A 13,828-nucleotide genomic window follows, 5' to 3' on the forward strand; every position below is an offset into this window, starting at 1 on the left:
GCGTTGTTCTTATGTATGTTTTTAAGGTGTGGCATAGTAAGAGTTCGCAGATTTGCCGTCATGGGGATAGTTATCATGATATGTCAAAATGGCGAAAATAAGGCCTCTATATTCAACTCCTCTATAAGCTCATTAGCCTTCCTTTGCTGATGAAGGTCCGTCCGCTGGGGGCGCCATAGCGAAGAGTATTGGGTTCTCCTGGCTCATGACCATCATTGGCGTCGTGGACATCCTCTTCGCTCCCCTCTGTTACTTCCTCAGGAGTCCTCCTGGGAGGGAGGAGAAAATGGTGAGACACTGAACACCTCGTACACACACACAAGCTCGCACACACACACACACACACGGGCAAACCTACTACACACACATCAGCAGAGGTATGCATTTGAATGCGAATGACTTGTAAAAGCTGCGTCTGATGCAGAGAGAACTGCCATACCCACAGGCTCAAACTACTGCCGTCTTTTACAGGCAATAGTACCAGGAGAAACAGAGAGAGAGGAACTCGAGACTCGAGTTCTGATCAAGACACACTTGCCTTCTTAGATTTGGCTGTATATTTAAGTTGGCCTGTTCAAGTCTCACCATTGCTGTGTAATGCATTCTACTGCTGTTGTCCACCCCCCACCCCAGCTTCCACACGCTTTTTCTTCTCTAGACTGAATTGGTTTAGAGTGGGGGTCTCCAGCAGGTCGATCGCGCGCTACCAGTAGCTCACAGCCCACCTATGAGTAGCTTGACATCATCCCACACCTGGTTAGCCACTATGGCCTAAAAAGCCAAACCTAACATATTATCAGCCAATTAATTTCCAGCAATATTGCCCCTGTCTGTCTGTGGGGTGAGCGCGTTTGTCTATCACTCCTCTGTGTGTAGCCAGTTGATGTGATAACCCAATTGTGGGTGGACAGAAAACCTTCTGAATTAAATGTTAACTGCAAAGTAGGCTTACCTGGCAGAAGTAAATCATGAGTAAGTATATTATTTGTTATTTGCAAACTTTGCCATGAAGTGAGCAGCAGCAGTACAGAACCATCTGTAGACCGGCACATTAGACAGAACATTCCTCACAGATGCTCAATTAAACCATAAGAGTGTAAGGAGGGTAGGGGGGGTACTACTAAGCTGTATGGAATTGTTTTAAGAAGGTCATACCAAGGATCATTTTTCTATTTGATTTAGAATTCTAAGAACCGTTGAAGTACCCCAAAAATATATGGGGAAATGATTTGAGGCCTCCCGAGTGGCACAGTGGTCTAAGGCACTGCATCACAGTGTGGCAGCGTCACTACAGCCTGGAGTTTGATCTACATGGAACAACATGAAGAGTCTATCCTATATCTGACAGATGTAAGAAAGATCAGGATATAAAAAAGAAAAAAATATTGAACCCCTTATTTTTGTCACCTACAGACTCCATATACACTACAAGGCCAAAAGTATGTGGACACACCTTCAAATTAGCGAATTCAGCTATTTCAGCCACAGCCACTGTTGCTGACAGGTGTTTAAAAATGAGCACACAGCAGCCATGCAATAATACATGCTATTTCCATAGACACACATTGGCAGTAGAATGGCCCGTACTGAAGAGCTCAGTGACATTCAACGTGCCACTTTTCCAACAAGTAAGTTTGTCAAGTTTCTGCCCTGCAAGAGCTGCCTCGGACAACTGTAGGTGCTGTTATTGTGAAGTGGAAACGTCTAGGAGCAACAGCTCAGCCGTGAAGTGGTAGGCCACACAAGCTCACAGAACAGCTCACAGAACAAGACCACCAAGTGCTGAAGCGCATAGCACGTAAAAATCGTCTGTCCTCAGTTGCAACACTTAGTACAGAGTTCCAAACCGCCTCTTGAAGCAACGTCAGCACAAGAACTGTTAATCGAGAGCTTCATGAAATGGGTTTCCATGGCCAAGCAGCCGCACACAAGCCTAAGATCACCATGCACAATGTCAAGCGTGAGGTGGAGTGGTGTAAAGCTCACGGCAATTGGACTCTGGAACAATGGAAACGAGTTCTCTGGAGTGATGAATCATGCTTCAACATCTGACAGACGAATCTGGGTTTGGCAGATACCAGTAAAGTTTGGTGGAATAATGGTCTGGGACAGTTTTTCATGGTTCGGGCTAGGCCACTTAGTTCAGTAAAGGAAAATCTTTGTGGTACAGCATCACAGTTCTGTGCTGCCAACTTTGTGGCGACAGTTTGGGGAAGGTCCTTTCCTCTTTCAGCATGACAATGCCCCCGTGCACAAAGCGAGGTCTATACAGAAATGGTTTGTCGAGATCGGTGTGTAAAAACGTGACTGGTCTGCACAGAGCCCTGACCTGAACCCCATCGAGCACCTTTGGGATGAATTGGGACGCCGACGTGTGAGCCAGGCCGAATCGCCCAACATCAGTGCCCGACCTCCCTAATGCTCTTGTGGCTGATTGGAAACAAGTCCCCGCAGCAATGTTCCAGCATCTAGTGGAAAGCCTTCCCAGAAGAGTGGAGGCTGTTATAGCAGCAAAGGGATGACCAACTTCATATTAACGCTCATAATATTGGAATGAGATGTTCGATGAGCAGGTGTCTTTCATACATCTTTCCGACTGGTCCCGGGCGACCTTCAGACGAGTCTTGTGAGGCCCGTGGGTGTAATAGAGCAAAACGTACGTGTTTGTAAGAGTCTCACCTAGACGCAGAGGGGTCATATTAGTGTCTAGTCCGAAGTGTCCGGACGCTACAGACAGAAATTGGCAGATCGGCTGTAACGACTTCAGACGAGTCCCAAGATGCTTGTGGGGGTAGTAGAGCAAAATGGAGTAGAGCAAAATGCTACAAATGATTTTGTGATGTCTCATGATATGACAAACACTGCTCTAGCTCTGTCACCTTTCTCTTCAGGTGCGGAAGTGTTACATATGCTGATGGAGTAGACTGACACGCATCCAATGCCAAAACTCTGATATCTCTGTTTTAGAACAGATGGAATTTTATGGGGATTATTTGATTATGCAAATTACATTTACGGATGGACGCTGGGGTTTTAAAAGGCCAGATGCTCAATGAAAGGGGAATTACAAAATCCAAATGTACTAGTTTTCTTTCAGACCCCCCCCAAAAAAAAAAAAAAGGTTTACTGGTGTGATTTAAGCATTGACATGGACTCAGAACATCCCATTTTATTTTTTCTCCAGGAACAATTGTAATTTTGAATATGAAAAACAAAAAAATGGAAAACCAGGAACATTTTAACTGAGAAAAAATAATTTGGGATAATATAAAACATAATATGTCAGGAAAAAAATCACTGATTTTAAAGGGCCTCCCTTAGAGTTGTTTATTAAAAATACATTACTTGCTCTCTGTGTTTGATTTTTCTAAAGTAGCTCTCGTGCTAGAAAAAGTTGGAGACCCCTGGTTTAGAGTATGAGTAAGCTACAGTATGTATGGGCAGGTAGAAGAGGATAGCTTATTTGTGCACATTGTGGAGGGATAGGTGGATAGATTGTACACATGGTGGAGGGATAGGTGGATAGATTGTACACATGGTGGAGGGATAGGTGGATAGATTGTACACATGGTGGAGGGATAGGTGGATAGATTGTGGACATGGTGGAGGGATAGGTGGATAGATTGTACACATGATGGAGGGATAGGTGGATAGATTGTGGACATGGTGGAGGGATAGGTGGATAGATTGTACACATGATGGAGGGATAGGTGGATAGATTGTACACATGGTGGAGGGATAGGTGGATAGATTGTACACATGGTGGGGGGATAGGTAGATAGATTGTACACATGGTGGGGGATAGGTAGATAGATTGTACACATGGTGGAGGGATAGGTGGATAGATTGTACACATGGTGAAGGGATAGGTAGATAGATTGTACACATGGTGAAGGGATAGGTAGATAGATTGTACACATGGTGAAGGGATAGGTAGATAGATTGTACACATGGTGGAGGGATAGGTGGATAGATTGTACACATGGTGGAGGGATAGGTGGATAGATTGTACACATAGTGGAGGGATAGGTAGATAGATTGTACACATGGTGGAGGGATAGGTGGATAGATTGTACACATAGTGGAGGGATAGGTGGATAGATTGTACACATGGTGGGGGATAGGTAGATAGATTGTACACATGGTGGGGGGATAGGTAGATAGATTGTACACATGGTGGAGGGATAGGTGGATAGATTGTACACATGGTGAAGGGATAGGTAGATAGATTGTACACATGGTGAAGGGATAGGTAGATAGATTGTACACATGGTGAAGGGATAGGTAGATAGATTGTACACATGATGGAGGGATAGGTGGATAGATTGTACACATGGTGGAGGGATAGGTGGATAGATTGTACACATGGTGGGGGATAGGTAGATGGTACACATGGTGGGGGATAGGTAGATAGATTGTACACATGGTGGAGGGATAGGTGGATAGATTGTACACATGGTGAAGGGATAGGTAGATAGATTGTACACATGGTGAAGGGATAGGTAGATAGATTGTACACATGGTGAAGGGATAGGTAGATAGATTGTACACATGGTGGAGGGATAGGTGGATAGATTGTACACATGGTGGAGGGATAGGTGGATAGATTGTACACATAGTGGAGGGATAGGTAGATAGATTGTACACATGGTGGAGGGATAGGTGGATAGATTGTACACATAGTGGAGGGATAGGTAGATAGATTGTGGACATGGTGGAGGGATAGGTGGATAGATTGTACACATGGTGGAGGGATAGGTGGATAGATTGTACACATAGTGGAGGGATAGGTAGATAGATTGTGGACATGGTGGAGGGATAGGTGGATAGATTGTACACATAGTGGAGGGATAGGTAGATAGATTGTGGACATGGTGGAGGGATAGGTGGATAGATTGTACACATGGTGGAGGGATAGGTGGATAGATTGTACACATGGTGGAGGGATAGGTGGATAGATTGTACACATGGTGGAGGGATAGGTGGATAGATTGTACACATGGTGGAGGGATAGGTGGATAGATTGTACACATGGTGGAGGGATAGGTGGATAGATTGTACACATGGTGGAGGGATAGGTGGATAGATTGTACACATGGTGGAGGGATAGGTGGATAGATTGTACACATGGTGGAGGGATAGGTGGATAGATTGTACACATGGTGGAGGGATAGGTGGATAGATTGTACACATGGTGGAGGGATAGGTGGATAGATTGTACACATGGTGGAGGGATAGGTGGATAGATTGTGGACATGGTGGAGGGATAGGTAGATAGATTGTGGACATGGTGGAGGGATAGGTAGATAGATTGTACACATGGTGAAGGGATAGGTGGATAGATTGTGGACATGGTGGAGGGATAGGTAGATAGATTGTGGACATGGTGGAGGGATAGGTGGATAGATTGTACACATGGTGGAGGGATAGGTGGATAGATTGTACACATGGTGGGGGATGGGTGGATAGATTGTACACATGGTGGAGGGATAGGTAGATAGATTGTGGACATGGTGGAGGGATAGGTGGATAGATTGTACACATGGTGGAGGGATAGGTGGATAGATTGTACACATGGTGGAGGGATAGGTAGATAGATTGTGGACATGGTGGAGGGATAGGTGGATAGATTGTGGACATGGTGGAGGGATAGGTAGATAGATTGTGGACATGGTGGAGGGATAGGTGGATAGATTGTACACATGGTGGAGGGATAGGTGGATAGATTGTACACATGGTGGGGGATAGGTGGATAGATTGTACACATGGTGGAGGGATAGGTGGATAGATTGTACACATGGTGGGGGATAGGTGGATAGATTGTACACATGGTGGAGGGATAGGTAGATAGATTGTACACATGGTGGGGGATAGGTGGATAGATTGTACACATGGTGGAGGGATAGGTGGATAGATTGTACACATGGTGAAGGGATAGGTAGATAGATTGTACACATGGTGAAGGGATAGGTAGATAGATTGTACACATGGTGGGGGGATAGGTGGATAGATTGTACACATGGTGAAGGGATAGGTAGATAGATTGTACACATGGTGAAGGGATAGGTAGATAGATTGTACACATGGTGGGGGGATAGGTAGATAGATTGTACACATGGTGGAGGGATAGGTGGATAGATGTACACATGGTGAAGGGATAGGTAGATAGATTGTACACATGGTGAAGGGATAGGTAGATAGATTGTACACATGGTGGGGGATAGGTAGATAGATTGTACACATGGTGGAGGGATAGGTGGATAGATTGTACACATGGTGGAGGGATAGGTAGATAGGTACACATGGTGGAGGGATAGGTAGATAGATTGTACACATGGTGGAGGGATAGGTGGATAGATTGTACACATGGTGGAGGGATAGGTGGATAGATTGTACACATGGTGGAGGGATAGGTAGATAGATTGTACACATGGTGGAGGGATAGGTGGATAGATTGTACACATGGTGGAGGGATAGGTGGATAGATTGTACACATGGTGGAGGGATAGGTAGATAGATTGTACACATGGTGGAGGGATAGGTGGATAGATTGTACACATGGTGGAGGGATAGGTGGATAGATTGTACACATGGTGGAGGGATAGGTGGATAGATTGTACACATGGTGGAGGGATAGGTGGATAGATTGTACACATGGTGAAGGGATAGGTAGATAGATTGTACACATGGTGGAGGGATAGGTGGATAGATTGTACACATGGTGGAGGGATAGGTAGATAGATTGTACACATGGTGGGGGATAGGTAGATAGATTGTACACATGGTGAAGGGATAGGTAGATAGATTGTACACATGGTGGAGGGATAGGTGGATAGATTGTGGACATGGTGGAGGGATAGGTAGATAGATTGTACACATGGTGGAGGGATAGGTAGATAGATTGTACACATGGTGGGGGGATAGGTGGATAGATTGTACACATGGTGAAGGGATAGGTAGATAGATTGTGGACATGGTGGAGGGATAGGTAGATAGATTGTACACATGGTGAAGGGATAGGTAGATAGATTGTGGACATGGTGGAGGGATAGGTAGATAGATTGTACACATGGTGGAGGGATAGGTAGATAGATTGTACACATGGTGAAGGGATAGGTAGATAGATTGTGGACATGGTGGAGGGATAGGTAGATAGATGTACACATGGTGAAGGGATAGGTAGATAGATTGTGGACATGGTGGAGGGATAGGTAGATAGATTGTACACATGGTGGAGGGATAGGTAGATAGATTGTACACATGGTGAAGGGATAGGTAGATAGATTGTGGACATGGTGGAGGGATAGGTAGATAGATTGTACACATGGTGGAGGGATAGGTAGATAGATTGTACACATGGTGAAGGGATAGGTAGATAGATTGTGGACATGGTGGAGGGATAGGTGGATAGATTGTACACATGGTGAAGGGATAGGTAGATAGATTGTACACATGGTGAAGGGATAGGTAGATAGATTGTACACATGGTGGGGGATAGGTAGATAGATTGTACACATGGTGAAGGGATAGGTAGATAGATTGTGGACATGGTGGAGGGATAGGTAGATAGATTGTACACATGGTGGAGGGATAGGTAGATAGATTGTACACATGGTGGAGGGATAGGTGGATAGATTGTACACATGGTGGAGGGATAGGTAGATAGATTGTACACATGGTGAAGGGATAGGTAGATAGATTGTACACATGGTGGGGGATAGGTAGATAGATTGTACACATGGTGAAGGGATAGGTAGATAGATTGTGGACATGGTGGAGGGATAGGTAGATAGATTGTACACATGGTGGAGGGATAGGTAGATAGGTACACATGGTGAAGGGATGGTAGATAGATTGTACACATGGTGGGGGATAGGTAGATAGATTGTACACATGGTGAAGGGATAGGTGGATAGATTGTACACATGGTGAAGGGATAGGTAGATAGATTGTACACATGGTGGGGGATAGGTGGATAGATTGTACACATGGTGGAGGGATAGGTGGATAGATTGTACACATGGTGGAGGGATATGTGGATAGATTGTACACATGGTGAAGGGATAGGTGGATAGATTGTACACATGGTGGAGGGATAGGTAGATAGATTGTGGACGTGGTGGAGGGATAGGTGGATAGATTGTACACATTGGAGGGATAGGTGGATAGATTGTACACATGGTGGAGGGATAGGTGGATAGATTGTACACATGGTGGAGGGATAGGTAGATAGATTGTACACATGGTGGGGGATAGGTGGATAGATTGTACACATGGTGGAGGGATAGGTAGATAGATTGTACACATGGTGGAGGGATAGGTGGATAGATTGTACACATGGTGGGGGATAGGTAGATAGATTGTGGACATGGTGGAGGGATAGGTGGATAGATTGTACACATGGTGGAGGGATAGGTGGATAGATTGTACACATGGTGGAGGGATAGGTAGATAGATTGTACACATGGTGGAGGGATAGGTAGATAGATTGTGGACGTGGTGGAGGGATAGGTGGATAGATTGTACACATGGTGAAGGGATAGGTGGATAGATTGTACACATGGTGGAGGGATAGGTGGATAGATTGTACACATGGTGGAGGGATAGGTAGATAGATTGTACACATGGTGGAGGGATAGGTGGATAGATTGTACACATGGTGGAGGGATAGGTGGATAGATTGTGGACATGGTGGAGGGATAGGTGGATAGATTGTACACATGGTGGAGGGATAGGTGGATAGATTGTACACATGGTGGAGGGATAGGTGGATAGATTGTACACATGGTGGAGGGATAGGTGGATAGATTGTACACATGGTGGAGGGATAGGTAGATAGATTGTACACATGGTGGAGGGATAGGTGGATAGATTGTACACATGGTGGAGGGATAGGTGGATAGATTGTACACATGGTGGAGGGATAGGTAGATAGATTGTACACATGGTGGAGGGATAGGTGGATAGATTGTACACATGGTGGAGGGATAGGTGGATAGATGTACACATGGTGGAGGGATAGGTAGATAGATTGTACACATGGTGGAGGGATAGGTCGATAGATTGTACACATGGTGGAGGGATAGGTGGATAGATTGTGGACATGGTGGAGGGATAGGTGGATAGATTGTACACATGGTGGAGGGATAGGTAGATAGATTGTACACATGGTGGAGGGATAGGTAGATAGATTGTGGACATGGTGGAGGGATAGGTGGATAGATTGTACACATGGTGAAGGGATAGGTGGATAGATTGTACACATGGTGGAGGGATAGGTGGATAGATTGTACACATGGTGGAGGGATAGGTAGATAGATTGTACACATGGTGGAGGGATAGGTGGATAGATTGTACACATGGTGGAGGGATATGTGGATAGATTGTACACATGGTGGAGGGATAGGTGGATAGATTGTGCACATGGTGGAGGGATAGGTGGATAGATTGTACACATGGTGGAGGGATAGGTGGATAGATTGTGCACATGGTGGAGGGATAGGTAGATAGATTGTGGACATGGTGGAGGGATAGGTGGATAGATTGTACACATGGTGGAGGGATATGTGGATAGATTGTACACATGGTGGAGGGATAGGTGGATAGATTGTACACATTGTGGAGGGATAGGTAGATAGATTGTACACATGGTGGGGGATAGGTGGATAGATTGTGGACATGGTGGAGGGATAGGTGGATAGATTGTACACATGGTGGAGGGATATGTGGATAGATTGTACACATGGTGGAGGGATAGGTGGATAGATTGTACACATGGTGGAGGGATAGGTGGATAGATTGTACACATGGTGGAGGGATAGGTGGATAGATTGTACACATGGTGGAGGGATAGGTGGATAGATTGTACACATGGTGGAGGGATAGGTGGATAGATTGTGGACATGGTGGAGGGATAGGTGGATAGATTGTACACATGGTGGAGGGATATGTGGATAGATTGTACACATGGTGGAGGGATAGGTGGATAGATTGTACACATGGTGGAGGGATAGGTAGATAGATTGTACACATGGTGGAGGGATAGGTGGATAGATTGTACACATGGTGGAGGGATATGTGGATAGATTGTGGACATGATAGGTGGAACACTTTCAACGCCTTGGCCCGACGAATTGAGGCTGTTCAGATGGCAAAAGGGGGTGGTGCAAATCAATATTCGGAAGATGTTTTGTACACTCAGGGTAGTTTCCCCATTTTGGGGGTAGATGATGGTGGTGAATCTACATAGTTTGAAAAGCTTTTATAAATTGCACATGGGTGTCTCTGTAACTAGATATTGTGACAAAGGTTCAAAGAATTATACCTCTCGAGGCAGACTAATAAATTGACCTAGGTAGTTGTCTTCCATCAAAGCTACATGACTGTATACGATACAACCACAGTACAATGCTCTTTGTTTTCAAACGAGACATCTTTCGCCTCTGATACTTTTATCCTTGATAACAAATTATTGGTGACCTTTTTTTCCATTTATGGTCCATTTTTTGGGGTTGTACTCTGACTCTAGACCATTGTTTTCTTCTCAGGCCATCTTGATGGACTCCAACTGCGCAATGAAAACCCGATCATACTCAACACAAGGGAACACAGAGTACGAAGAGATGGAGACAGAGTATGATGAGTAGTAATGGACACCAGACAGGTATGTTACCTTCCAGAGGATCTATTTTGTTGTACAAAAACAGAGATAAAAATTGAAAATACAAAAAAAAAACAGCTAAGCTGTTTCGATGTGAATGTCCTCCGTGCGGTCGGTCTTCACTGTTCTATGTCATTGTGATCGTACGACTGGAGCAAACCAAAGTTGTTCTCATCCCCCTGTGGTCACAAGCACGTTGCTTGTGTTTATTTTTAGCCAACAGCCTTATCCAATGGAAGTGGAACACATGTCAAAACAGGGTTTTCATAGGCCGTAATAGTAGAATGTTGTGAGTCATATTTACTGGATAGTTCAGCTGACAGTGATCTTATAGATCACCAAATTGTGTAATGTAGGTTAGCAAGGAGTACAAACCTGTCTTAATAATTCACCTTTTGCCCATTAACAGTCTTCATCAACATATCTAATACAGAAATATGAAACAAATGGGGGTAGATAGTTACTTCTATCTGTGTAGAAACTGACTTTGGATCAGATTCAACATCTCGAACAAGGCACTATGAGAACACTGCTTTAGTGTTTGTCATTCTATTTGTTGATTATAATTATATTATGATGAGATGGTAAATGATTTAGATATAAAGTATTACTTAGTCTATATAAGTTATTCAATACATTTGGAATGAGAATTTGTTAACTGCTTTGGACAAGGCAAATCACAATGTATGGGTTACATTTTACCTTGAAATTTGCCTTTTTTTCATTGATCCTACAAACATGTTTTTACGTTGACATTTGAATTGAGGAAATACCTGAACTGAAACCTTTGAAGTCATAGAAAGTTATATCCCCAGAATCCAGTGTTGTCCTCAGTTGACTGCTTATGGCTATTTGCATGGTATACCACATAAAAAACACAGCATCACTCCAATATCATCCTCAGTTTCACCTTCCACATAAAAAAAATGGTTAATGAAACACATTTTCACTGTAAATAATACCTCAGCTCATAAAAAACATATTTTGCTTTTTTTATTTGTACATTTTGGAGCCATTTGAATGTGTGGAAATGTAAGACTTATATTTGAGTGATTTTTGAATACAGATAATAGATCTTTGATCTTTCTGTTTACCCTCAGCTCCATTTACAGACAATTAGAAACATCTTATAGGCTTTTCTTAGTGTGTTTGTGTCAATACAATGTTTAGGTAGATGATGTGTAACTAAGATTCTTTTAACTTTCCCTATTGATATGACAAGCCATAAAATATACTGTGGTCAAAAGTAAACACATACGGACACAGCTTTAGTTAGTTGTCTCTGTTTAAACATCACCTTAAGGAGAGGATAAATTCCAGAAGCACTTTATCAGAGTAGATATCCACACCATTTAACTCCAAGGACAGTTCTAGTATGTCAATGTTGGTTTAGCAGAGAGAGAATATTGAGGTGATCAGTCTGTTTAGTCATGTTGTCTGTTAGTAAGAAAACACTCTCAAAGTTTTATCAAAGATACATGCACTGATTATTGTGTTTTAAGTACACTTTCCCAGTAGTGTTAATTCCTAAAATAAGTAGAAACTCAATGTATTTTCAAGCACTAAGGTTAAATTTTAGGTCCCAATCTTTACCAATTTTAATCTTAGTTAAACTAATCCCTTGAGAGCATTAACTTTATATGTGAATTTATTGATCACTTCCAGGTCATCAAAAAGTAGACCCTTTTTCTAGCTGTTTAACACACAATACAGAAAGCACAGCATACATTGTTTCCAAAATGAAATAAGAGTTTATTTTATTTTCCAGCAGTGCATGCACATACACTGAGTATACCAAATATTAGGAACATCGTCCTTATATTGAGTTGCATCTTCCCCCTTTGCCCTCAGAACAGCTTCAATTCGTCTGGGCATGGACTCAACAAGGTGTCGAAAGCTTTCCACAGGGATGCTGGCCCTTGTTGACTCCAATGCTTCCCACAGTTGTGTCAAGTTGGCTGGATGTTGTTTGATACACAATGGAAACTGTTGAGCGTGAAAAACCCAGTAGCGTTACAGTTCTTGACACAAACTGGTGTGCCTGGCACATACTTCCATACCCTGTTCAAAGTCACTTAAATCTTTTGTCTTGCCCATTCACCCTCTGAATGGTACACTTACACAATCAATGTCTCAAGGATTTTAAAAAGAGTCCTTATTGAACCGGTCTCCTCCCCTTCTTCTACACTGATTGAAGTGGATTTAACAAGTGACATCAATAAGGGATCATAACTTTCACCTGGATTCATCTGGTCAGTCTGTCACAGAAAGAGCAGGTGTTCTTAATGTTTTGTATACTCAGTATACATACACACTTAAGTCTGAGGATTTGATTGGCTGACTAGGCCCTGGCCTGCACATGCCATTAGTGAATTTTGTGTGCAGTCAGTCACCAGTATTAATCCACAACACAGGGCCATGAAGGCCCCCCCCTTTCCCCACCCCCTCTCCTCTCCTATTTGTCCTGAAGCAGAAAATGAAAATAGACTCATCCACTATACTGCTTTTTGTCAAAATCATGGTGATCTAACAGAAAAAGCCAGGCATACAAAGCACAGCTAATAACTGTCAAATATATATGTAATTGTTTGGTAAAGTGCATTTATTACAAACCATTATTTGGTTCTTCAAGCAAATCTGACATCTAGATATCCTGGAAATATGTAAAAATCTTTGAAAATACTTTAATGCCCTTGCCACAGAAAAGCACAATAACCCATATTCAAAATGTCAAATAAGATTGCATTTTGAAGTATATGGACTGTTATTTGCCGAACCCTGGGTTTGCTGGATTGCAGGTCTGTTTGAATGGACACTAGAATGAGTTTCATTGTATATTAATGATATAAGCAAAATTGTCTGTGTTGGAGTTGACTGAGATACTTACCAATATTAGTTTCATTATTTTCTAAAATGTATATTTAAATTCGCCGCACCCTTAATGAAAATATTTTTATGTGAAGATGGCTACTATTCTGAGAGGTTGTCGTTATTTTGCAATACATTGTTGGGTCATGTAGGTTACATAATTGATTATATATTGTGGAGATTAATATATTTTGTTGTCATTTGTTTAGGTGCGAAATGTATTGCACACATGCACAAAAATGTGTGTGTGCTCATGTTGGTGTGTGTGCCTTCTGACATGTATGTCATTGGTTTGTGTGT

The 13,828-nt window shown here is 42.9% G+C and overlaps 1 protein-coding gene across 1 annotated transcript in view; it reads left to right on the top strand.

The window, feature by feature from the left end:
• The window catches only part of LOC118369657 (synaptic vesicular amine transporter-like), a 24,304-nt gene extending 11,353 nt beyond the window's left edge, over window positions 1-12,951 (top strand). Inside the window, exons 15-16 of the mRNA XM_035754212.2 lie at window positions 156-289; window positions 10,548-12,951. Coding sequence (XP_035610105.1) covers window positions 156-289; window positions 10,548-10,646 — 233 coding nt within the window. The 3' untranslated portion in view covers window positions 10,647-12,951. The remainder of the gene's footprint in view (window positions 1-155; window positions 290-10,547) is intronic.
• The last annotated feature ends 877 nt before the right edge of the window (window positions 12,952-13,828 follow it).

This window comes from Oncorhynchus keta, chromosome 36 (genome assembly GCF_023373465.1).
Source record: "Oncorhynchus keta strain PuntledgeMale-10-30-2019 chromosome 36, Oket_V2, whole genome shotgun sequence".
NCBI lineage: Eukaryota > Metazoa > Chordata > Actinopteri > Salmoniformes > Salmonidae > Oncorhynchus > Oncorhynchus keta.